The following is a 24,913-nucleotide window of genomic DNA, read 5'->3' on the forward strand; positions in this document are numbered from 1 at the left end:
ATCTGTTTGCTATATAAAACTATGTAGTGGAACAAATACTCTATGCTGTAGAGCTCCAAGCCAATCCAAACTGAGGTAATGTACAATATATGATGGTTGTATGGAGGCGATCATCCCTGCACTTTACACAACTCTACAAAGCGAAACATCCCATTTGATGTTTGCAATTTCCCCCTCACCTTAATTATAAATAAATACATGGCTGATTTAAAACTTGGACTTATTTTCAGTTATTATGAATAAAGGAGGGACTGACCACATACTAACTCTCTACAGGGAACTGGTAGCCTTACAGACAACATATTTCTACATAAAAGCTGATAAAAACGAGTCCCAACGCCCAGCAGGGGTAGGTTTATTAACAGGTTTGGGTAGTTAGTTTGTCTTATGTTTCTGCTAAAGGTCAGGAGGGAGCACACCATGCAGGGTTTTAAGGTGGCGACTTACAAAAGAGAGAAAAGACAGTTTGATTGGATTTAGGGATGAGCGATCAAGGGATGTTTTGGAGTGGGACAGTCATATAGAGGGTTATTTAAGTGGTTTATGTATACGTTTGTTTATATGGTCTATGTTCATTAGAGCAGGATGCTGAGTTGAGCCTTTAGATTGTATTGTTTTGTATGTTTGTTTGTTGTTTTCCACCAGGCCGGTTCACCTCTCACATCCTCATCGCAGATGGGACCGACTGGACCGACTGGACCGACTTTCTCCGGGAGAGCTTTGACCTGAGGAGAGGCGTGAAAGAAAGTCAGTCAATGGAAAACGTACCTTGTAAGTATTTGTTGTAATTTCCCATGAGGTTTTCTGAATAGACAAAATAACTTGCCAGTATTATTTTAGGTAAGTATTTGAAGTAAGTTCATTGTTTATAGTTAATTGTTTAGTTTGTTGATTTTTAATGGTTGAATCTAGAGCTGACCTGCGGTTCGTGGACTAAAAGACTATATAGGTCATTGGTTCAAAATCTGCAGGTCGGGACGCCTCAAGAGAGAGGGGAAGAAAAGTATCTGAAGCCACCACATATTTCTGGTAAAAGATATTATTAGTTTTTCTGATTTTGTTTTTCTGCTTGTGAAGTATATTGGAAGTGTTCAACTCTTCAGGCCTCTAAAAACCCTTTAAATGAAACAACTCTTTTAAAATGATCAGTCTTTGTTTAAAGTGCTCAGACCTCATGTAATGAGGGGCCACAGGTGCACACTACTTTGTTGGGAACTGCTGATCCGGGTCATGTTAATTGATTGGCATGTTTACAGTCATTAGTAACAAATAACATAGAACAGTTCTAAATATTTATGTTCCATTTATGTATAGGACAACCTATAGGAAAGAGTTACCGCAGTTATATTTCAAATGTGTAAGATTGACTGAATAGCTGTTTGAAACTGTTTTTCATGATGCTTTAGATGAATTTTCTCTTTACAGTCTCTCCACCACTCACCTGATGGTGCCGGCTAACAGAGGGTTGAAAGCGTACAGCCAGTCGTGCATCTCTTTGTCATTGGTGGCCTGCAGCAGTATCCCACGATGCTCAGTGCACACAGCAAACGTGTTGGGTGTCTGTAGACATGAGGAAACTTCAGTTCGTTCAAGTTCAGTGGGTTACTGTTTATTAATTCATCTGAAACTCTGTTTTACTATTGAACTGAAGCTGAGTCATACCCGCAGTAAGGTCTGTTTGTCCTCACTGTATTCCACCTTTGCAGACGACAGGTTGATGACAGCTCTCTCCACGCTGTCCCTCTCGCTGCGGTACAGGTAGACGTAGGGCCGACGCACCACCACGTAGCGCTTCACCCAGCCGCTGGTGTGGGGCTCCAGGAAGTGCAGGTAACCCTTCTTCGACACAATGGGGCTGCACACGATGAAATCAATATGTAAGAAAAAAATCAATAAAACTCTCACTTTCTTACCCGAAACAAAAACAGTAGTTTGCAATTTACAAATAAAAGGTTAACTTTCACCACAGTGACTCAAAATCAAGTATTGTGTGTGTGTGTATGCGCGCGTGCGTGTGTGTGTGTGCGTGCGTGCGTGTGCGTGCGTGCATGTGTGTGTGTGTGTGCGTGCGTGTGTGTGTGCGTGTGTGTGGTCTGACCTAACACGGATCTCCTGTATGTCAGGTACAAAGGTGCATCCTCTCAGAGCTTTCTTTCTGTCCACGGGGCTGTACGGGTCCAGATCTGGTGTGGACGCTCCTGAACTGGGTTCAGTGTGTCTACACAACACAAACAACATTTTCTTAATGTGACAAAAAGAACATGTTGTCATGCTACAACATTAAAAGAGTGCTTACATGTTACTGCATCAGCAAAAACAATAAAATTATATGTAATATGCTATACATAATAATAGATTATACTTCTGTACTTCTTACTTTAGACAAGTATCTTTTACATTGTGATATTTCTACTTAAGTAAATCGTTAAAATACTTCTTCCCCCACTTGCTTTTCATGCAAATATTTGTTGCATAGTGATATCACCAATGAAACATTTAGCATATGAAAAGCTTAATTCAATAAACCTATCAGGGTAACCTACTTTTCCTGGACAAAAATGTACAGCGGCAGCAACAACAATGTTTGCTATTTTAAGTAAATGTAGGAAATTGAAGCAAAGTTGCAATATTTTGGTGACAAAGACAAAATGTTTAATGCATCACCAAAGAAGTCACTGTGTAATCAAAAAATATTTACAGAGTATCTGTTATCATTTGATTACAACTGAAGGTAAATATTCTTGAAACACAACATATACTTTATTTATCTTCTCAGGCACAGTGTAGCAGAGTATCTAAAACAGGACAGATCAATAGTATTTAACTTATACTGCGACGAGTAGCTGCACGTATTCACATACCTAATGTCATAATTTCCCTCGACCAGTGAGGGGCAGGTAGAGGACGGAGTGAGCGTGCTCAGTCCAGATGAGGAGCAGTCACTCATTAGCGACGCAGACATCTCAGAAAGCTAAAAACACACACACAATCACACACACAGCAACACATTCACAACACATCATGCATGGAGAAGCACACACACACACACGGGACAAACACAGGTACAGACAAAACATACCAGCAAACAATTAAACACAAACACCACAGACGTGCATTCAGAAAACAATCCAATCAGAATATTTGTCATTTTCTTGCATTGTACTATAAAAACATCGCTTTACTATTGTAATCCTCGTTATCTAAGAGCCCCTTTGCTGATTAACATGTTAAAGAGGACATGCAGGAGTAACATCAGGTTAGTGGGAACCTTGGAGAGTCTCAAGCAAGGGGGGGCGGGATGAGTCTGAGTAAAGGAGGAGGGGAAATGTTAAACCATAGGTATGTGGTATGGATACATGGTTTTAAATCTGCAGTAAACCTGAGTCAATATTATCTTGAAAAAAAATTGTTTCTTGTTGAAGCTGAAGAAATTAGTATTTGTGGATAATATTTAACCCCGGTCTACTGAGTGATTATAAGACATAATATTAAGATAATGGGATAAGGAAGAAAGAAAGAAAAAGACAGGAATCTGTTCTGCAAAATGACTGAATTATGAATGAATGCAATGGTAGAGAGTGGGGCTTAAATATCTTGTGAGGGTACAGCGGTAAGCGCTAAAGGTTCAGAAGGACTAACGGGCCGGGTTAGAGGGCCTAGGCTGGGGCTCACCTTGCTCTCACTGGCACTGCTGCTCACCTGGCTGTACTCCCTGGTGAAGGTGTGCATTAGCAGACGCAGACACTGGAAAGGGAAAAAGTGAAAGACAGATGATGTTGAATGAAAACTGTAACCGATCGAAAAAATATATATAAAATAAGAAAGGTTTACTGGCGGCCCCGGGGAGCAGCAGTCACCTTGGCAGCCAGCTCCCTCTGCCTCTGGTTGGGGATGTCGAGGGCAGGGCTGCTGCCGGGACTGTGGCTGAGGACGGGACTCTTTGCAAAATCGCTGATGTCGCTGCTCTTGTAGAGTGCATCCTGTCCTGCCAGCAGAGTCGCCTCCAGCTTCTCCCTCAGCAGCAGGTAGTGCCTGGTCTTCTCCACCTAAACACACAAGCAGATACAGACTTCAACGTCTGTGGTATGGAAAGGCTCGCAGGGTGTTTGACTGGGACTGGTGGTGACATTTCAAGTTTAAAGCATCAACGATTCAATCCTTTTGCCTTTGTTCACAAAAAAATATCTAATTGCAATCATCTTGACTGAACACTTTTACATAATTATTCTCATTTTCATTGAAATAGATATTAAAATAATTACAGTGTGATGTTTGAGGGGATCTGTACCAAACAAATATGTGTTTTGTCTGTAGAATATGATGTGTAGATTAGGAGGTCTCTGCAGCATGGCCATATTTAATTTAACACGGTTCTTTGACACACATTTACTTTAACAAATATTGCACTTGGTGCAATTTGAAAATCTTAATTTTACATCTGGTTTGAATAAATGTTCACATGGTTGGGCTGATTTAAAAGGCGAGTTATGTGATCATGTAGTCCACCCATCATCAACTTCATCCCTGTCCAGTGAAAAGCTGTGAAAAGGGTTGGCTTTCTCATGAAAAGGTGATGACTTTTGATATAGGTGGTTTTCACAGGACATGTTGCTGACCGGTAATAAACTGAGCTTGAGTCGAAATTTAGATCAACTGTGTGAGGCTCAATCAAAATATACAGAAAACTGTAACATCATTGATCTTTCCTAGGTGTCATCTTACTAACATACCTATTCAGTCAACAAACTGACCTCCTGCAGTAAACTGAGTTTCTCCAGCTCCCACTGGTGGTCCAGGATGAGGCTGTCGCTGCGAGGCCTCCATCCAGCCAGGTTCTCCTCTCCTCGGACGTATGCCACCGAGGTGTCCAGCACACGCCTGCGACGACGCTGCATGCCTGGAGAAAAATATGTTCTGTGAGTATTTTAAACCAAAATACAAACTCTAGTTGAAAAGGAAACGCTGTCGTAATTCTTTCTGAATATTTTCTTTGATTTTGGTCTCACCTGGACTTCCATTATCCGCCACATGGCAAAGAGTGACTTCATAGACTCCAGTGACACGGTTACTGAAAGAAGGAGAGAGATGAAATTAGTTTAACTGCCAATTTCATTTAACCCGTTTATTAGATAGAGAGATAGTCCAAAATCAATGTAAGATTCAGACTGTATGTCCATAAATCGGTACCTCTCAGAGGGCCGGAGGCAGCCGGTGCTGAAGAGGTTTCTGATGGAGCGAGAGGCCGGCAGCTTCGCATCACGGGAATAAAACACCATGCAGAAATCTTTGGTGATCACCGTTGGCTGAGTGCAGTTCTCCATCTAAATATGAAACAGCAACAAATCAGAATCCAGAAGTGTCTGGTTATAATGTGGCTGAATTGTTCTTGGTTTGAAACAAGTATTTACGCTGAGCATTGACTGACTGTTTCTGTCCACAAGTACCTCTAGATAAGCAGAGAGGGTGATGTAGATCTTCTCCCCATAGGGAGTGACTCTGTTCAGAAGCAGAGAGTTGTGCATGGAGCTGTCCCATGCTGCCTCAAATCGGTAGAAAGTTCTGCAATGCGAAAAACATACAACCATTTGCATATTTAAAAAAAGGAAAAGAAAGAAAAGTGTCAACCTCATGAAAACCCTGTGAGCAATTTACCATTTTGTTATCACAAACAATAATTGATGAAAAAGATTGGATTAAATGATTGTCATTTATACCTATGATCAACTCCCAAGGAGACGCTGCCGTTAGCAAAGGATAGAGAGAAACAGGACACGAGTTAGAAACTTTTAACTGCAGCTGTTAAAAGTTTGAACTCAGCAAACCATACTGATCCATGCAAACTGAAAAAAGCATTGAAGCCAAACAGTATCTGATCATAAAAGGCACAATAAATGTTAACCAAAGCAACTGGTCTGGAAAAAAGAAACATTCAATAAATTAAAGATCAGTCTAAAATGTGTACTTGTCGTTGTGTTTTGGCCAGAAGTATCCAGAAGACAGGATGTTGAGGGAAAGGATGTTGGGGTCTATGATGGTTTCATCAGCCTCTGGTGTGTTTCGAATACGGCCTGAAGTCAACAAGTTATGATGGGATCAATCCAGTGAGAAAAACTGAACTTTAAAAGATTTCTTCCCACCAAAAATGTTTTTGAATTGCCACTCACCAATGACCAACTCCTTCACCTCTTTCCAATCAATATCATTTCCTGTTTCATGAGCGATGGTTACTGTGATCCTCCTCTGGATGCCCTGTGGAGTTGGGAGAAGATAAACAATAAAATAATTGAATTTTTCCAGATTTTAAAACAAGTTCTCTCCCAGATGTTTGGATGACAGATACAGAAACATATCATTAGGTGTTATATATAACAGCTAATGATATTCAACACCCTCTATAGAGTATATACATATGAAACTGTGGATTTGGTGTGACATGTCAGACCTGATGTAAGAGGAATGTGCCGTGACAGGGCATCCCACCTCTGTGGTCAACAACAGCTGGGATGTAACTATCGAGAAGGAAATAATCAATGTGTTAAATGTTAGTACTCAATTGTTTTAACAGAGATGATAACATAAACTGCAGAATCTGAAAACAAGTATTTTTCTTGCATACAGCATGATCTACTATGTTCTTTGCTTTATGTAACTAAAGTGGAAAAACAGCCATAAAGATGCAACTCACTCTCCGTTAGCTTCCAGCTCACAGATCTCAAAAAAGACCATGAGGTCGTATTTGGCATGACAAGGTCCTGCGGTGGAGCGAGTCAGAGTGCTGAGCTTTGTGGCTGGCACTGGAGGAACGAAGAGAGAGCAGATTAAGGTGCGACACTGAGTAAACCAGCCTGTACTGAACTGCAGTGAATATTAAACTGGAGGTGAGGAAATGGAGCAGGTTGTGGAGATCATATCGTGAATAAATCAAAACTCTTGATGTACTCTCAGGCACGTTAAATGGCGCTGCTAACCTGGTTTGGATAAGGGCATCACTCTGGGGAACTGCCTCCTGGAAGGTCGCAGCGGACTAAGACGACAAGTCAAAAAAAACAGACGTGAGGAAACTTTCTTTCCATTTAAAAATATCCCCTCACAACCAGTCACCGGCTGGTGGAAATGAAAGTTTCCTGACCTGATCAGGTCTTTGCAGAGCGGAGGGAAAGGCTGTTTCTGATAGTGACCAAACACCTCGAAGACGATGGGCTGAGTCTTGATGTACTCCACGAAGGACTTTGTCACCTCCACAGTGATCTAACAGAGAAGAGAGGAAATCCAACTCAAACACAGCCTTGAGAAAACTATTTGTAATCAGAAATGTTTTTCTAATAATAGGTGTGAAAGTTATGTTCACTGTTTACATTTTGAACATGGTAGAAGCCCAGCGGAGGTCCTCTGCCCGTGTTCTTTAGCGGCTCAGTGGAGAAAGCTTCGTCATGGCGGTGGATGAAGCTAAAAAAGCAAAAGCCATTATATATAAGACTGACCTCCCTCTGCTCTCCCTGCACACTATGTCAACCAAACGCATCAGGCGGACCACCATGCATACTGGTCATTTTGATAATTGCCACAAACATCTACAATCATTAAACATTCTTGTTCATTTCATTATTGATATATTTCATTCTTGTGAAGCAGCTTTAACTACAACGTGTGGGAAAAATCTAAAGCGTTGAGGACTCTTTTTGAGATCATTATTTAGTGACTAAACAATGGGATATGAGCTTTAAGAACATTATTTTTAAGAGGTGTAAATGTGCAGGCATTAATTTATTGTTTACAGAAGAGAGAGATAGAGAGAGAGAGAGAGAGAGAGAGAGACAGAGAGAGAGAGAGAGAGATAGAGAGAGAGAGAGAGAGAGAGGATTCTGACAAAAACAAAAGGCATTAAGTAAGAAATGTGTAGCAGATAGACAATATTATTGACAAGACTTTGGTGGATACGTTCTTGAAACTTACTTGAACTGGCAGAAGATGTCGGCATACTCGGCTGAGATGCTAGAGGCCTGTAAGACAGTGACTCTGAAGGTGAAGGTGCTGCCGATCTTCAGGTGGGACAGAGCTTTCTCCGGGGAGAGGTCCAGAGGAAGATCCAGACCCAGAGCTGAACTCTTCGCTGGGCTGGGGGGAGCCTCTATGACTGCTACATGAAAACACACGTGTCTGGTATTACAACTTTTTAGATGAATTTCCCTTTAAATTAAACATTTATTTCAGCAGTGGTGTAAACCTCACCTGGACAATTGTTGTTGTTGACTTCATCGGCAGAGATTCCTATCTCTGGACTCTCTCCTTCACCCTCCACGATTCGCAGCTCCTCCTGGGAGGTGTTAAAGTAGGAGAGAGCAGCAGGACACGACTCAGTCTGGAACTGGAACAAGATAGAAAACAATAAGCCTGGATCCCATTTACACTGAACATTTCCCTTCAGAAATAATTTCAAATTCCAACTCTCTTTTTTTAACACTCGTGCTTAAATTATATTGGCCTTGTATTGGTTGTACAGGACACATTCAGAGAAGACCAGTACAAATCAATCGCCAGTTAGTACCTTCTCAAACTGCTTGTCTTCAAAGGAGATCTTGGCTGTGCCTGACTGCCTCACACCAGAGCCATAATCAGGGGCCTCCTCATCAGCTGAATTGGGACAAAACAGAGAGATAATATGTTGTACTGGGATTTCTGGATACAAATGAACAGCTACACCACCATGTTCAACAGCATCTGACTGTGGTAGGACTGCTATTCAACCTGTACCTGAGATGGCCTGCACAGCCACTCTGAGGAAGCCTTTCACCTCTCCTTTCTCACTGACGATGGCCACGCGATGTACCAGGGGCACCGGGTACAGCAGGTTACTCAGGTACACAAAAGCCCTGAGGGGAAGGTAGGACGTGATGATTTATTGTGCAATAAAAGAAAGAGGAGAGTTTCGAATCAACACAGCCTCCAGGGAGGTGACGTACCTGCCAACAAGACGGAACCAGGGGAAGCGGTCGTAGAAGGGGTCGCCTCCGGTCAGAGCGTGGTCACAGTCCTCCACAGCACTGCTGGGGAGCTCTGCAGCACGATCGTACATTTCCCTCATCAGGTCCAGCCTCTGTCTGCAGGGGGAAGCATGAAAAGAAAAGATAAACGAATAGAGTAAAACAAGATATAAAGACAGAGATGAAATATGAACACATATAAGGCACTGTTAGAGAGTAGTTGGTATGCGTGTGGTTCTTTTAAAGCTTTAATAGATTGCATTTATTAATATCAATGGTACATTTTGTAGTTTTGTGTGTATTATATTATATAATTTAAACCAGCATCAAATGACAAGGATGTGAACTCAAACATGATTTTATGAGTGAATAAACATACCTTGAACATGAAATTAGCTTTTAACCCTGTAATTACTTGGTCTTTAATGACAAGACCACTGTACCTGAGTTTCTCCAGAGTCCAGTAATGTGTGGCTCCGTTCTTCTGGTCTTGTACTTCAACAGCGACAATGGTTCGGGGGAAAGGTCGTCTCTCCCTCTCTTTGGCGATGCTCGGGGGCAGCAGGTCTTGGGGCAGGGGAGAGTAGAGAGTGTCTGTCAACAAGACGAACTGGAACTGAACCTGTGGACGACATGAGACGTAAAACATGAGTGACTGCTGGTTTATATGCCACTGCATTATATCATGGTATCATCACGTGCAAAATAAATCCCAAGCCTTTTATCACCACAACAAAGAAGAGGAGTGATATGGTTTCTACAAGCAGTAGGCGATGTGAGATGCCTTTCCCTTTGTTAGCAAAATGAACAAAATTCATGTCCCTTGTTAAAATGCCTCCCCCGCTCCATTCCCTAGTGGCAGAAAGAGTGGGGTTGTTTAGTTAAATATGTTAGTCTAGTCTGATTGATACTTTATCTGACCACGGTTTGTGCAGTTTAGAGTCTAAGGCCTTGAGGATGGCTCTGAAATATCAGTAGCCTAACTGTGATAAATCCACAGCGCTTTTGTCTTGAATCTACAATATACTTCAAACTACATAACGATTAACAAATCGCCTACTGTCTACAAATAGCACAGATTAAAGTGAGGTATTATTTAGACCTACAGTTGCACAACATCTGAAGGATGTCTTAGCAAGTAAGAGTTTGTTTTTCTGCTTATTGAAATCCAAAACTGGGTGAGACAGTAAAGTTTCATTTCGGCTGAAGAAAATGCTTTGTCATATGCACCTTTTATTTGATAGATGATGGGACAGAGCTCAAATGTAATATGAAGCACTGTGTATTACCTTGTGATGACTCACTGGGCTGAGACTTGTGGTCGACACTTAATAACATGCAGTCTGCCTCTAGTCTGGACTGAAGAGTAAACTCTTCCTACACCAGCATCATTAAAATGATGCCATATATGCACTCTGACTTAAAAAAGAATGCTTACTCTCAACAAGAAAAGACGTATTTGAGTCACCGTTAAGACGTTTACAAGAAAATGACCTGTATATGGATCGAGATTTGGATTCTGTTATGCTAGAAAAATGTTATACTTACCTAAAAATCTTAGATGAAATAATAATGGCACATGACACTGAATAAAAACAATGTTTTACGGTAACAAAAATCCCACCTTTTTCTTGAGCTCCACACTGATGGCATTGGCCTCTTTGAGGAAGATGGCGTTGCCCCAAAGCAGATCCCTGAGGGAGGTGAACTGGTAGAAACGCCACTTCCTGAAAGCCCACAGAGACAACTCAGTCTCACGTGGCGTCCACGGCACTGAGGGGGAAAGGCACATGAAATGAGTGAGTACATTATGACCAAATGAAAGCCAGATTCAGAGATGATTGTTTTGATGAGTCAGTTCAAAATTGACAGTATCACCTTCCTCTTCAGGTTCCTCTTCTTCCTCAGGAGACTCCAGGTACCGGGAGTCCACTTGTTTCTGAAGAGCCTCCAGTTTACTCTCATAGTCCTGAAAGAAAACATATGATCTAGATTAAAAACAGTGCGTTGCTTCTGTACGCAGTAAATACACATTTGAAGCAGCCATTTCTTTTCATCGGGCATTTTAATGTTAATTATTAAATAAGATGTAAAATAAGCAATAAACCGTATTTCTCTTTACTCACCAGTCTCTGTTGTTCTAGCAGGTTACTGGCTTCTTCTCTTTCTTTGCGGTACTGATCTTCGAGCTCCTGAAGCCTGAAAGAGATTCAAAATGCTCGATGCTAGAAAAGTAATATCACTAAATGCAATGAAGTAATAATGTTCTTATCGTTTTTATGAATTTGTATTTGTTTTATTATTCTATTTGTTTTATTGCATAGCTTTTAGGATATTTTAAATGTTGTGTAAAGTAACTTTGAGTATTATGAAAAGCGCTGTATAAATTAAATGCAGTATTATTATTATTATTATTATTATTATGTGTTGTCCACACACCTCTGCTCCATCTCCTGCTTCATGTCGATGCCCTGTTTCTCCAGCAGCTCTCTCTGAGCAAAGGCCCAATCGACGGGCTCAACCGGCGTCTCAGCGCACGGCGTCTTCTCTCGCTCCAGACGAGCCTGCTCCGGGTCAGTGAAGCGAAACACGTGGCTCTTTCCCATGATGATGCGGTTCCCTAAAAGGTGCACACGAAAACATAAGAGTTTTGGTATAAAGAAAAGACATTAATTACAGATTAGACCTGTTTTGTCGTACTAAAATTTTTGAGAAGCTTTCCTGATTTCCAAACCCAAAAATTAGACATTGACATTTCTCTTTCTCCTAATACATTTCTCTTTGTTTTAACAAAATCATGTGAAGCTTCTCACATACCAGATCGCAGAACAATGGGAGAGCTAACTCGTTTCCCGTTGACGTACGTCTCTGACCCTTCACATGGCTCCAGGATGACACATCCTATTCAAGAGAAGATTATAGAACTATTACAACAAAGACATATATAATATGGATGGCTTCATTTTCAATATGTATTTACATGTTACAACATTTATTTAACATGGTACCCTTAAGAGAGAGCAGCCAGCCTTTACCTTCTCCCAGAGGACTCGTGGTGCTGCTGAAGGTGCAGTGTTCATCTCTGATAAAATGGCCGCTGAGAACAATGTCTTGGCGAGACTTTGCATTTTCACGGCCAACCCTGAGAGAAGATACGGTAAAAACAATTGAGATAAATTCACAGAAACTAAACGGTATCTGGATTAATATATAAAAAATTAATCAAAATATATAAAAAACCCTACTTGGTGGTGCCGTCTTTGATATAATACAGCAGACACTCTGACATCAGCGGGTCTTCGTTCAGATTCACCAGATGAGGCGTCTAAGGGAAATAAGGATAACTATGTTTTAGTGTTTGGACAGATGTTGGAAATACATCAAACTATTGTGCAACAGTGACAAGCCTAGTACCTTTTTCGGGGAGAAGACACCAACAGTGCCTCCATCTTCTCTCATGGCAACACCCATTTCAGCCAGCAGGGCTTCTCTACAAGAAGCAATCACACAAGTTGCTAGCATGGCTAAAACATATGGTGTATTCATACTTTCTAAGTAGTCTTGCAATCCAACAACAAAATAGATCCTTTCAGACCGCAGGTCCATATTCAGCACAAGGGTCCCCCCATCAAAGATAGTCCATCACCAGCAGGAATATCTAAAGCTTGGTAAAGCATTGACAGGCTCCACCACTGTAGCTTGAATTTTTCTTCATCACCTGAAGAGTCGAACTCGACCAGAATTTACTGACTGTGTTATGCTGGTGAAGGATAATGCTTCCTTTGAATTGATGATACACGAAAAGCAAAGGGACATTTGTATAATGTATGTAATTTCAAGGGTGACTGCGTTTCATAAGGTAGAATGGGTGTGACTGCTTAGATCAGGGATCAGCAACCTTTCCTATCCAAAGAGCCATTTTGCCCTTTTTTCCACCCAAAGAAATGTGTCTGGATTTGATATCACAGCTCATAAAGTTTTATATATAGTCATATTATATATGCAAAAACTATAGTTTGTTGTATTTATGAAATCATAGAACAATAATAAAGACAATTCTTGTCATTGTTTTGCTATTTTACCTGTTATAACTATCAAACTCTTATGAAGAGGAGAAAGAAAATACAGTCATGTGTCGGCCTACATTGAGGTCAATTAAAAACACAACTATACGGAAGATGAGTCCTATCTATATATGTGGTTAATGTGGTTAATGTTTGACTAACCTCTCCATACGGATGGCCTCAGTACGTCGCAGCTTCTCTTCCCAAGTCTCATTGAGCTCTGCGATGATTTTCTCGGTTTCCTGTTGGCAAAATTAAGAAAGAAATCTAAAAATAATACAAAATAGAATTATTCACTTTGCTCGATCTTGGATTAAACAAGAGGCTGACCTTGACCTTGCATCTCTGCCCACAAGCCCATATCCAACCTACCGTTTCCTGAACAATTTCAGCATCATCCTTCTTACCTTGAGCCTCTCGATGGCCTCTTCACTGGCCGGGCTGAAGATGCGGTCATGGAGGTTGGCGATGGACCCGACTCGACTGGACAGGGCCGAGAGCGAGGGGGAGGGACTCATTGCTGTCATGGCATTGGACACTGCGGAGAGATCACCCCTTTGATTGACAGCCTGGCGATTATTCACAAAGTTCTTGTAATCGCACAGGTCTGCCAGAGAGAGAGGCGTTGCATGGAAGTGAGCAAGGAAGGAAGGAAGGAAGGACAGAAGGACAGAAAGACAGAAGGACAGAAGAACAGAAGAACAGAAGGACAGATGGACGGAGCAGACGCCGGGTAATTAAGGAGAGACATCAGGGATTGAGAGGAGCACGCAGATAAAAAGGAAATAAATAGGGGAACAGCGGGAAGGAGTACAAAAAAAAAGAAGAGAAAGCTCAAATAATGGCTCAAAGAAGCAGACGTCATTTCACTAAAGCCATCGCAGACAGAGAGGAAAGTGGAACTCAAACTGATAGAGCACAAAATGCCAAATAAACTAAAAGTTTGAGACCAGAAGCTTTTTTTTTGTCTCCGACACACACGACAAACTCGCAAGCATGAGAATGTCAAGTGAAAAAAAACAAAAAATATATGCATCACTGCAATGCAATATGACCAAATACAGCCTGAGGTTTTTTTTTTCATATGTTTTGCATGTCCTAATGTTTTCAAAGTGTTTAGCACAGCCTTTGGTTGCATAGCTCTCGGAGATGCAGGCCTCTAAGCACCTGACTCATAGCTTCAATTAGCTCCACACACCGAGAACCAGGATACAAAAAAGGGAGTTTGTCAGCGATTTAAAATGGCGTCCTCCCAGTCAGTGCTTTCTTCCATCATCACTAGTCTCGTGAAACCAAATGCTTGGACTCTGTCTGCTTTTCTTATTTTTAAAGAAGGAAAGAGTTCGGCTATTCAGATTCTAAATGACCATCTACAGGATCACAGAACAAAGCTTCTCAGTGAGATAGAAAATCCCAGCCAATTTAAAATTGTGCTATGAGGATGAAAGTATTAAGAGGCTGGACATCCCAGATTAAATGAGAGAAAATTACCACGTATTACCATGGAAACTACAACAAATGGAAAGAAAAAAGGAGGCCATTTTGCAGAATTCCTGAGAAAAAAACTAATTTAATACTGCAACCATAGATTATGGTTGTGTTGCTCTCAATAATCAGGTATAGGATTTGAATATACTTTACTTAATTCATGTCATGTCTGACTTCACTTATTGACTGGCAATATAATAATATACTCTGGTGTGGTGGAGGAGGAAGGACGGCTCATTTCTATTAGTTGCAAAGCGCAGGCTTGCTAGAGTTATACACACATTTCAAACCAGAGATGACCGGGCTGTTGCAGCGATAAGCTGATAGGACAGAGGAGAGAAGAACATGAGTGTGAGAGACACCCACACTCCAAGTTTAACTGTCATCCTCTGTCTTACATGTATAGTCAGAAAAAAACTGCACAATGGGTCTAGATCCGGTTTGTGTGTGTGTGTGTGTGTGTGTGTGTGTGCCGATATAAGTGCATCTTTTAGTGAGCGTTTCTCTGTGCGACACTCACTCTCGATGATGTCTCCCAGGCCCTGTGAAAACAGCAGGTCTCTGAGGCGAGCCACCTCCTCTTTCAGCTCACGCACCAGACGGTTGCTGGGGTCCTCGTTGATCACGGCGTTACAGCGGATCTGTTTGGCTCGATCAGCGTACCTGGAGGGACAGAGGTCATCCAGGTCAAGACGCCATTAGGCTATAAAGCATTATTCCTCAGGCTCTCCATACTGAATTACAATGATCAGTTAATGGCAATATGGGCCAATAATGAGAAGGAAGCTAGTGTAAGTTTGGACTGCACAACTATTCCCATATGAATTGTTAATCATAATTTGGGCTTCCAGCAATTAGCTGCAGTCCGGTGAAGACTAACCTTATTTTAAGTCCTATTTGTACGATTTGTTAATCAGCAGGAATGTAGAAGTGCTTTGTTGATTTAATTTGGGGTAATAGGTTTTGGTAAACATTTTATTTTGTTTCTAGGAGATGCCTGTGAATACGGACTTGTCTTATTTTGATGCAAAGATTTGTGCATTAGCAGGAGTGTAGCCCAACATGGAAGTTAAAGCAGTGCTCTGCTTAGCAGGTATTTGGGATGCAACACTACAAAGCTTCTTAATAATAAGCAAATATATGTAGAAAATTATCCAAGATCAAGTCAGTGCATCTCTTCTACAGGTTGAACGTGTGGTATAAGTGTGACATTATCTTCAAAATGCTAATCCCAGGGAAAAATGTCTGATTTAATGATCTTCAAAAGAGAGGTAATGGACATTTTACTCACCGAAGGGTACTGAGAGTCTCATCATAGTTAATGTCTGCAGGGCTGAGGGCAGCCACCATGGCTGTACGAGAGTTTCCTCCTAGAAGACAGAAAGTAAGACAATAGGTAAACTGACAGAGAAAATGTGTTTTATTTGGGTAAAAACTTTATTATTCTGTATGTTTACCTAGGTTCTCCCTTAGTAGCCAAGTCAGAACTGAGTCTCTGTAGGGAATGAAATTCTCCACCTTCTTCTTTTTCTTGTTCTGTGCACAAAATAAGGACAATGTATCTCTAAATATTCTTTAAATATTGTTGGCTATATATTTAATTTGAGGTTTCAAATGTGTTAGTATCACTGACCTTGTTTGGTACTGAGTCCTGATAGTTGGAAGAGAAATGCCAGGGTTTGTTTTTTGGACCACATCAAATTTTAAAAAATTCAATGTCACAGTATATTCTTTATGACAAGTGTGAATAAAACATACCTGATCAGCCAGAGCAGAAATAACTTTCCCCAGAGTAGTCAGAGATTTATTAATGTTTGCTCCTTCCTGCAAATGATCGAGTATTATAATTGAGTATTTATCCATCTATGCATGTATTGTTTTTTAGAAATGCTGCATTCAAACAGTCATTATCAAATTGAAAACAACCTTAAAAACAGTATCCTCCTCTCACCTTAAGTCTGGTTCCTTTAGCTCCGGTTGAGTCGGCTCTCTCGCTGCCAGCCAAGTCCACCAGGCTGATCTTGCTGACCTGTGATGATACAAAAGATCAAACATCCACCTCAGCTAACACGTTTCACCTGAAACTGCACTGGGAGAACTGGCAGCAGAGTGTTATCGATCAATTCAACAACACATTCCTCAGATAACTACACCACAAACAGCCTCCACTCAGGTCATAAAAGGCAATAAAATATGTTCTGCCTTGGAGCATCTCTTCTGATGCTTCTGTGGTGAAACAAGACTAATAAAATGATTCCGCTTATTGATTTGTTTGTCTGAGAAGCAGAAAAACAGACGTGATTTCCAAGGCGAGAGCCTTTTTGTCCGAACCTTTTCTGAGGTGTTCTCCGAATCCATGTCGTGTTTCTTCTGTGTGAAGATGATGTTGAAGACGGCGTGGGAGCGGCTGCTGGTTTCGTTCATGTTGGTAGCAGCCACAGTCCTGAAAAAGAGAAAACGTCGGAGTTAGTTGCATATTACTGACTCAAACATTATCTGCTTCATCCATGCATGTTCCAGCCATTGAATTGTTTACACCGAAGGAGTCTGCCACTCTCATTCAGTCCCGCTCTGATTACCTGGCCTTGTTTCCGGACTCCATCAGATCCTGGATGTCGTTGAAAGAGGTGACGGCCAGTTTGGACAGATCTTCAACATAGGGTCCCATCAGAGGGTGCTCTCGAACACGAAGGTTTCCTTTGTTCTTGGGATTCAGCAGGTCGCGCACACGCTCACAGTAGATCTCCATGTAACTCACCTGGAGCAGGCACAGAGCCGGATGTGTTTTAAAATAAGTTTACGAGTTATTAACCGGTTATCATTACTACTTGGGAGCTCCAGGGTGAATCAAAAGAATTTGTCTCAGACTATCGGATGCAACGAATATAATAACAATACCAGCTGCACCTCATCAATATTTTGTAATGTTATCCTTTAATTTATCTTAAACAGTAAAATGCATGGCCGAGACCTTCGTCATTAAGTAGATGTTCAGGGGATATAGAATACATGAAAGGTAGTTTTTCGTCACTTACCTCCACTGAGTAAGCCATGTTGTTGTCGTTATTGCTTCCATGGATCTTGGTGAAAAGGTCTTCACACAGCTAAAAGAGAGAGTAATTGATGTAGTAAAGATTGCATTGTTGATGATTTGTATTATTTTCACAGTGATGAAAGAGAATTTGATTATGTGTTTAATTATTGGTCAGAAGTGTAATCTGTTTTACCAGAGGTATAATTCCCTGCTCATCCGGTTCCTGTCGACCCATCATGGTGTAGCTTTTGCCCGCTCCTGTCTGGCCGTATGCAAATATGCACACGTTGTAGCCTTCAAAGGCATGACGCAGCATCTCCACTCCGATGTCCTTGTACACCTGCTTCTGGGAGGCAAAGCTGAGGTCCTCGGGCTGCAGAGCGAGAGTCAGGAATAAAGAGAAAGGATGAGAGAGACATTTTTCACAGCTTGAAAATGCTCTGATATACAAATATGTGTCTTCCAACCTGAGGGTAAAGACTAACATGTCGATCAATATTTTATTTCATTTAAATTATTAATGACGCGATCTCTGGCAAATCCTTCATGTTTCTTATCTGACTAGTAGTACATGTATTGAAAGCTAAGTGATGCAGTACAACTCACCGTGGTGTGTGACCAGTAAGAATAGTCAAAGTTGAAACTCTTGTTCTCTTTCGGCTGTTTGGGGTTCAGGATCGCTAAAACAGAGTAAAATAGAGGCATCAGAAACTGAGACACCCGAATGACCTGCATGAGCCTTCATTTCAGTATATTCACTGTCAGTTTCAGAAAATCTGCGGGAGGCAAACTGTGAAAACCTTTCTGTCAATGCAGCACATTCTCTCTCACACACCATTTGTCTCATTGCACCTTGACCGAGCCTTTATCCTCTCCTGACACACACATACGTATTTAATTTAACACATATTTGTTTGTTATTTTCCATCATGATCATTTCAATCAAGTTGTGTCTTTTCATCTGAATTATTGGCAGTTTTTTATTATTGTTTTGTTGCATTGACACAGGAAACACAAACTTTGCAAAACAGCAAAAGCTCCAAACAGAATGTATAAAAGAAGTGCACCTATAACAGTGACGTCACTCATTGGTTTGTAAACTACAGTTTTGAAGCATTGCATTTAGCATTTTGTCCGTCACCATTTTTTACTTTTTCAACAAGAAATTGACACGTCATTTTCTCATAGACTTCTATACAGTACGACTTTTTTTTGCAACCAGAGGAGTCGCCTCCTGATGGCCAGTAAAGAGAATGCAAGTTTAAGGCAGAACTTTGTAGAAAGAACAATAATTCAGGAAGAGTCAAGTGGTGATCAATGCACAGTTGGCAGAAATGCATCAAATCAATGGAGAGAGACTGCATTTCTATTGTATGCTCTTTTGGTAATAATTCAACTTGAACTATACCAAAACATGTAAATGTGGGAGCAGCACTGGTGACTTGTGGTTAAGATTCATATAATTTGTCTACACTGTGATGTCAACGTCACGGATTTAATTCCAAACTGATGCTAGTTGCATGTTCCAACTCTTGTCACCTCTCTACTTTTCACGTGCAACAACAACAGAAATGCTTAGAAATAATACATATAATTAGTAATGCAATCCCATAATGTTTACCTTAAAGCGTGTGCTGCTATTTGTCAATATTCTACATTATGATTTTTAATTATTGGTAGCAGCATATAATGTGTCAAAACCTCATCACCAGAGAGATGTGGCATTGAAATACTTTGAAATATATATTTCACCTCTAGCTCAAAAGAGAGAAAGGACACACGCGGTTCAGAGAGGACTTACTATATTACAGTTAGGAACAAAAGCAGCACCACTCATCCTTTTTTAAAGAGAGGAGGGGTGACGTGCACGCAGAATATGAAACAAGAACTGAGCAGGAGCAGATGTTCTTTCGGCTGCAAACTGAAAACACAGCATTGCCGCGTGTGGACAAGTTCAATGTAGCAGCGACCATCCGCCCATCAGCTACACTCGCTTATCCTTTCAGTGGTTCTCAAATGGGGGTACATGAGATTAAAAAATAATAATAATTAAAATGAGCATCCATTAAAAAATGTCATAAATATTCAATAAAATACAAGTGAAAGTTCATAAACTGAATTGTACATATTCTATATTAAATCAGACATAGATGGCACAGCGCTGTGTATTACAGCTTTTTTTTTCAACCAAAAATGCTTTAGGGGGTACCCCCTGTGAAATATTTTTCACAGGGGGTACATCAGTGAAAAAAGGTTGAGAACCACTGCTTTAGAGGACCAAGGGCACTGTGATCATAATGCCAAAAAATATAAGGGGACAACTGTGAGCCATCATATGAGGAGTTGAAATAGTTAAAGTTTGAATCTTTGGCTCAAATGAGGTCATTAAAAACACGGACAGGCACAACAGGCTGACATACTCCGCCTTTCTCTTTCGCACACAAACACGCACTTGCATCAGCTGACCCGGCCTCTGGGCTCAGCCAGAACAAGGAGGTCTTTTTGGTCCCTGCAGGGAACGTCGCTACATCCTACACACACTGACTGGCACTTTTGTTTCCTTCTCTGGCTGCCATGATGCTGCATGCCTCCCAGCCCACTCTGTTGTTGCTGCAGGGCAAAGCTGCCTCCCAGAAAAATACCTGAGGTGAAATGCTAAACATGGCTCCATGTCGGTAGCAGGAACATGATCGAAAGAGCAGCAGGATGTCTCTGCATTTCTGGGTGTTGCGCTCTAAAGCCATAGCTTTAACTGATGCAGGACCTGAAAACTGTTTCATCGGATAGTCTCAAATATGTACAGGACTGTCTCAGAAAATTAGAATATTGTGATAAAGTTCTTTATTTTCTGTAATGCAATTAAAAAAACAAAAATGTCATGCATTCTGGATTCATTACAAATCAACTGAAATATTGCAAGCCTTTTATTGTTTTAATATTGCTGATTATGGCTTACAGCTTAAGAAAACTCAAAAATCCTATCTCAAAAAATTAGAATATCATGAAAAAGTATACTAGTAGGGTATTCAACTAATCACTTGAATCGTCTAATTAAGTCGAAACACCTGCAAGGGTTTCCGGAGCCTTGAAAAACACTCAGCTTGGTTCAGTAAACTAAATCACAAGTATGGGGAAGACTGCTGATCTGACTTCTGTCCAGAGGACCATCATTGACACCCTCCATCAGGAGGGTAAGACACAAAAAGAAATTTCTCAAAGAGCAAGCTGTTCACAGAGTGCAGTTTCAAAGCACATCCACAAAAAGTCTGTTGGAAGGGGGAAATGTGGCAGGAAACGCTGCACAACCAAGAGAGATGCCCTCAGCCTTAACAGCATTGTGAAGAAGAGTCGCTTCCAGAATTTGGAGGAGCTTCAAAGACAGTGGACTGAAGCTGGAGTCCAGGTATCAAAAGCCACTGTTCACAGACATGTCCGGGAAATGGGCTACAATAGCCGTATTCCCATGGTCAAGCCACTTCTGAACTCAAGACAACGGAAGAAGCGTCTGACTTGGGCTATGGAAAAGAAGCACTGGACAGTTGGCGAGTGGTCCAAAGTCCTCTTTTCAGACGAAAGCAAGTGTTGTATTTCATTTGGAAGTCAAGGCGCCAGAGTCTGGAGAAAGGCTGGAGAGGCGCAAAATCCAAGTTGCTTGAAATCCAGTGTGAAGTTCCCACAGTCAGTGATGGTTTGGGGTGCCATGTCAGCTGCTGGTGTTGGTCCACTGTGTTTCATCAAGTCCAGAGTAAATGCAGCTGTGTACCAAGAGATTTTAGAGCACTACATGCTTCCGTCTGCAGAAAAGCTCTATGGAGATGAGGATTTCATTTTCCAGCATGATCTGGCACCTGCCCACAGTGCCAAAACCACCAGTAACTGGTGTACTGACGATGGCATTACTGTCCTCGATTGGCCTGCCAATTCCCCTGACCTGAACCCCATCGAGAATTTGTGGGGTATTGTGAAGAAGAAGCTGAAAGACACCAGACCCAACAATGCAAATGAGCTAAAGGCCGCTATTGAAGCATCCTGGGCATCCATACAACCTCAGCAATGCCACAGACTGATTGCCTCCATGCCACGCCGCATTGATGCAGTAATCCGTGCAAAAGGATTCCCAACCAAGTACTGAGTGCATTAATGGACATTTTCAAATGTTTGATTTTGTTTTGCTGTTATAAATCTTTTTTTTTTACTTGGTCTGAGGAAATATTCTAATTTTTTGAGATAGGATTTTTGAGTTTTCTTAAGCTGTAAGCCATAATCAGCAATATTAAAACAATAAAAGGCTTGCAATATTTCAGTTGATTTGTAATGAATCCAGAATGCATGACATTTTTGTTTTTTTAATTGCATTACAGAAAATAAAGAACTTCATCACAATATTCTAATTTTCTGAGACAGTCCTGTATATGAACATGCTTTGACTGAGGTTAGCAGACTGGAAAATGAACTGAGTCTGTGCATGCTTTCTTTTTTAAGCTCTCTGTCATTAACATCGAGTGTTTAATGTTTCAGTAAGCTGTTTTCAGTGGGTTATTGATCCTTTACGTCACACATCACTGTGGTATTTCACAGATTGCATACAGTGTGTGTTGCATCATATGTCTTGATGCATTCGTCCATATGAACATTTTCTTCTCTGCCACTTTGTGTAGATTCTGTTGTGCCATCTTTTAAAGTGGCATACGTTTTTGTTTGATGATGAAACAATAAAAGTTACGTCTATCTTTTAAAACACTTCAAACACTGCTTTGATAACTAGTTATGTCTGATAGATTTACAAGAAAGTTAAATTATCTGTTTCAAAATTCTTTTATCTGCATCTACCCTTTATTAAAACATTCATAATCTCTGTATATGAATATGTTTTACATGTTGTAAGTTTAACTGCTGAAAAGTCCATCAGTGTATGTTTACTGGATTTCAAGTCTCCACGTCAAACTAAGTTGTATAGGCTGCCCCCTCTTTGTCGATTACTCAACTAATCGGTTGAGTTGGTATTACGTAGCTCTTAACCTCAGTTAGTTAATCAATTGAGTCAATTCACAGAGAATTAAGCAGCAACTATATGACAATCAATAAATAGTTTACATTTTTGCTCATTCCAGCTTCTTAAACGTGAAGCGTTGCTGCTTTCCTTTTAGAAAATAAAGTTTAATATCTTTGGGTTTTGAGCTGTTGGTCAGAGAAGCAGTCTGAGGACGTCAATTTGGGCTGTGGGAAAATATAATGTCCTTGTTCCAGTATTTTGTGGCATTTTAAAGACCAAACGACTAATCAGAAACTTGCTAACTCATCGGCAGATTCCATTGATAATGACAGTAATCATTGGCAGCGGCCCTCCACACATGTCAACCTCAGATATGAGATGAGCACAGAGAAACTTTCCCCACACAGCAGATGAATGTAAAAACAGCCTTCTAGTGTCAATCTCTGCACATGCGTCTTTCTGCACAGCGAAGCTCAAACATCGTGAAGTAGCAATAACAAAACACTTTAAAATCCAATGGCTTTAACCTAAACAAGTATAAAAAGGGAATGATTGTAACTTTACTTATTTTCTTCCGATTACAGTTAAATATTGAAATACACATCTATCAGATTTAAATGACTTGAACTCACTGGTGGTGTTTCCTGACATCTGAATGATGCACTTGCTTTCCTTCCCAATCTCTCTGGAGTTGAAGGGTCGGACCCTCACCGCCACCTTCACTGAAGCCGTCGCCATGTTGCAGGAGGGTGTGCGAGTGAGCAGGAGAGCTGAAGATCTGTGTGGCTACACACCTGGCACCTGCACAGGTAGATAAGAAGGCTTTAGTACCGCTGCAGGCAGAGACATGTATACAGACCAACCTGGCAGATGGGGCTTTTGTTTTGCACCAAGATATATTTCATTACACCTTTGATGAGGACAAATACTTAAAAATACAGATTTAAAAATGATGATTTGACTCATCCGTGGTCGGCTGTTGTTTTTATAATGATATATTAAGGAGTGGACCAAACAGCTAAGACTTAGACGCATGCTCCATGTTCAAGCCCTGACTCAGTCAGTTTGAACCTCACGGCTTCTAAAACACGCTGGCTAAATGGCTGGGGCATTATTTGGCAGGATGATCATCAGCATCTATTCTACAGTAAAATGGCTTCTTATTCTTCGGGCATCATCCCTTGGCCTCAAGTATCAGGCTGAAGGCCATGTGATGAAACAGTGTATGCTCACTGCTTCTCCCCAAAGAAAACAACACATTCCTGAATGTGAAAAACTAGTTGGCAGGTTTTTACAGCATTTTCACAACAACGAGCCTCCTACTATTGTTATGTATTTGTTTAACCCCTTAATGGTGGATTTTATTTGTTACTGACCAGATCATTTAGGGTGATTTCAACGGTAGTCTATCATTGCTTCAGGGCAGCGGCGCGCACATCCATCTTCCCTGCCTCATTCGATGAAATAGACAATTCCTCCTTAAAATCTTTATAATAAGCCATTATATATCGAGGCTAAAAGGTAAATGCCAGGATGACACACAGGACATTTGAGGGGATATTTTACCGCACAGATTTATAAGCCATGTAAATATTGTCTCCTCCATCTTGCTCTGCCTGCCGCACCTCAAAGACAGGCCGCGTAAACACAAACGGCCCCAAACACCCAACGCTGCGTCAGAGGGGAGCTCGGCGCGCATCATGAGAGCTTAAATGACATTTACAGAATTTGCAAGATCATTTATGGAGTTGGAGTGTTGTTGTTGTTTTTTTTAAGATGGATTTAAGTATTTTTTTCGGCAGTTGTCGGCATCGGCGGAATCAAACACCCTGACGCAGCGTCCTTATTTACCGCCTCACATGTACAAAAGGCCTCGAGATCACAACACACACATACACACACACGCGCATGCTGTGTTCACCAAGGCACGACTCCCATCAGAACCCATGATGTGCCGGGGGAAACATCTCCGAGGAGCCGTATCTTACCTCGGCAACTCAAACTCGACGATCGCAGGGGGTGAATCCTCTGTCCATTCAAAACAGCGCCCGGATCCTCCGGTGCCTCCTTCTTGAATCTCCTCAGCAGCCTGTTTTTTTTTGTATGTCTCTCTCTCTCTCGGTCTTTGGTCAGCTTACAGCATCCCTTTCCTTGGCGCATCCATACATGGAGAATCCGCCGGGGAAGGAGAGGAGAGTCAGCCTCAGCTTCAGCAGCGGCAGCGCTGGGTGGGCTGAAGAGTGTTGAACGCAGCGGTGCGTCAATTAGAGACGATGGTGAGAGACGGGAGGGAGGAGCGAGGAGAGAGGAGCGGATGGATAAACATGAGGATGGGTGCGGGGTGCTCCGGCGG

General features: G+C 41.3%; 1 protein-coding gene across 1 annotated transcript; it reads right to left on the minus strand.

The window, feature by feature from the left end:
• Positions 1-545: 545 nt before the first annotated feature.
• On the minus strand, positions 546-23,298 carry kif1ab (kinesin family member 1Ab; the record flags this gene model as incomplete). The annotated part of the gene is made up of 48 exons (XM_079220632.1): positions 546-725; positions 1,442-1,560; positions 1,663-1,855; positions 2,099-2,218; positions 2,862-2,971; positions 3,673-3,744; positions 3,858-4,046; positions 4,752-4,897; positions 5,007-5,068; positions 5,188-5,321; positions 5,445-5,559; positions 5,715-5,738; positions 5,963-6,068; positions 6,165-6,249; positions 6,443-6,509; positions 6,686-6,794; positions 6,969-7,024; positions 7,130-7,248; positions 7,356-7,446; positions 7,954-8,128; positions 8,230-8,365; positions 8,546-8,631; positions 8,752-8,870; positions 8,961-9,098; positions 9,425-9,603; positions 10,606-10,754; positions 10,860-10,950; positions 11,108-11,180; positions 11,421-11,601; positions 11,799-11,882; positions 12,017-12,123; positions 12,227-12,306; positions 12,396-12,471; positions 13,208-13,287; positions 13,453-13,652; positions 14,815-14,853; positions 15,054-15,196; positions 15,825-15,903; positions 15,991-16,069; positions 16,167-16,184; positions 16,292-16,357; positions 16,485-16,562; positions 16,865-16,976; positions 17,113-17,291; positions 17,569-17,637; positions 17,761-17,940; positions 18,174-18,247; positions 23,193-23,298. 48 exons carry the CDS (start codon positions 23,296-23,298, stop codon positions 659-661), a joined length of 5,160 nt encoding a protein of 1,719 aa, XP_079076758.1. The 3' UTR covers positions 546-658.
• Positions 23,299-24,913: the final 1,615 nt, after the last annotated feature.

This window comes from Taurulus bubalis (assembly GCF_910589615.1).
Source record: "Taurulus bubalis genome assembly, chromosome: 1".
Taxonomy (NCBI): Eukaryota; Metazoa; Chordata; class Actinopteri; order Perciformes; family Cottidae; genus Taurulus; species Taurulus bubalis.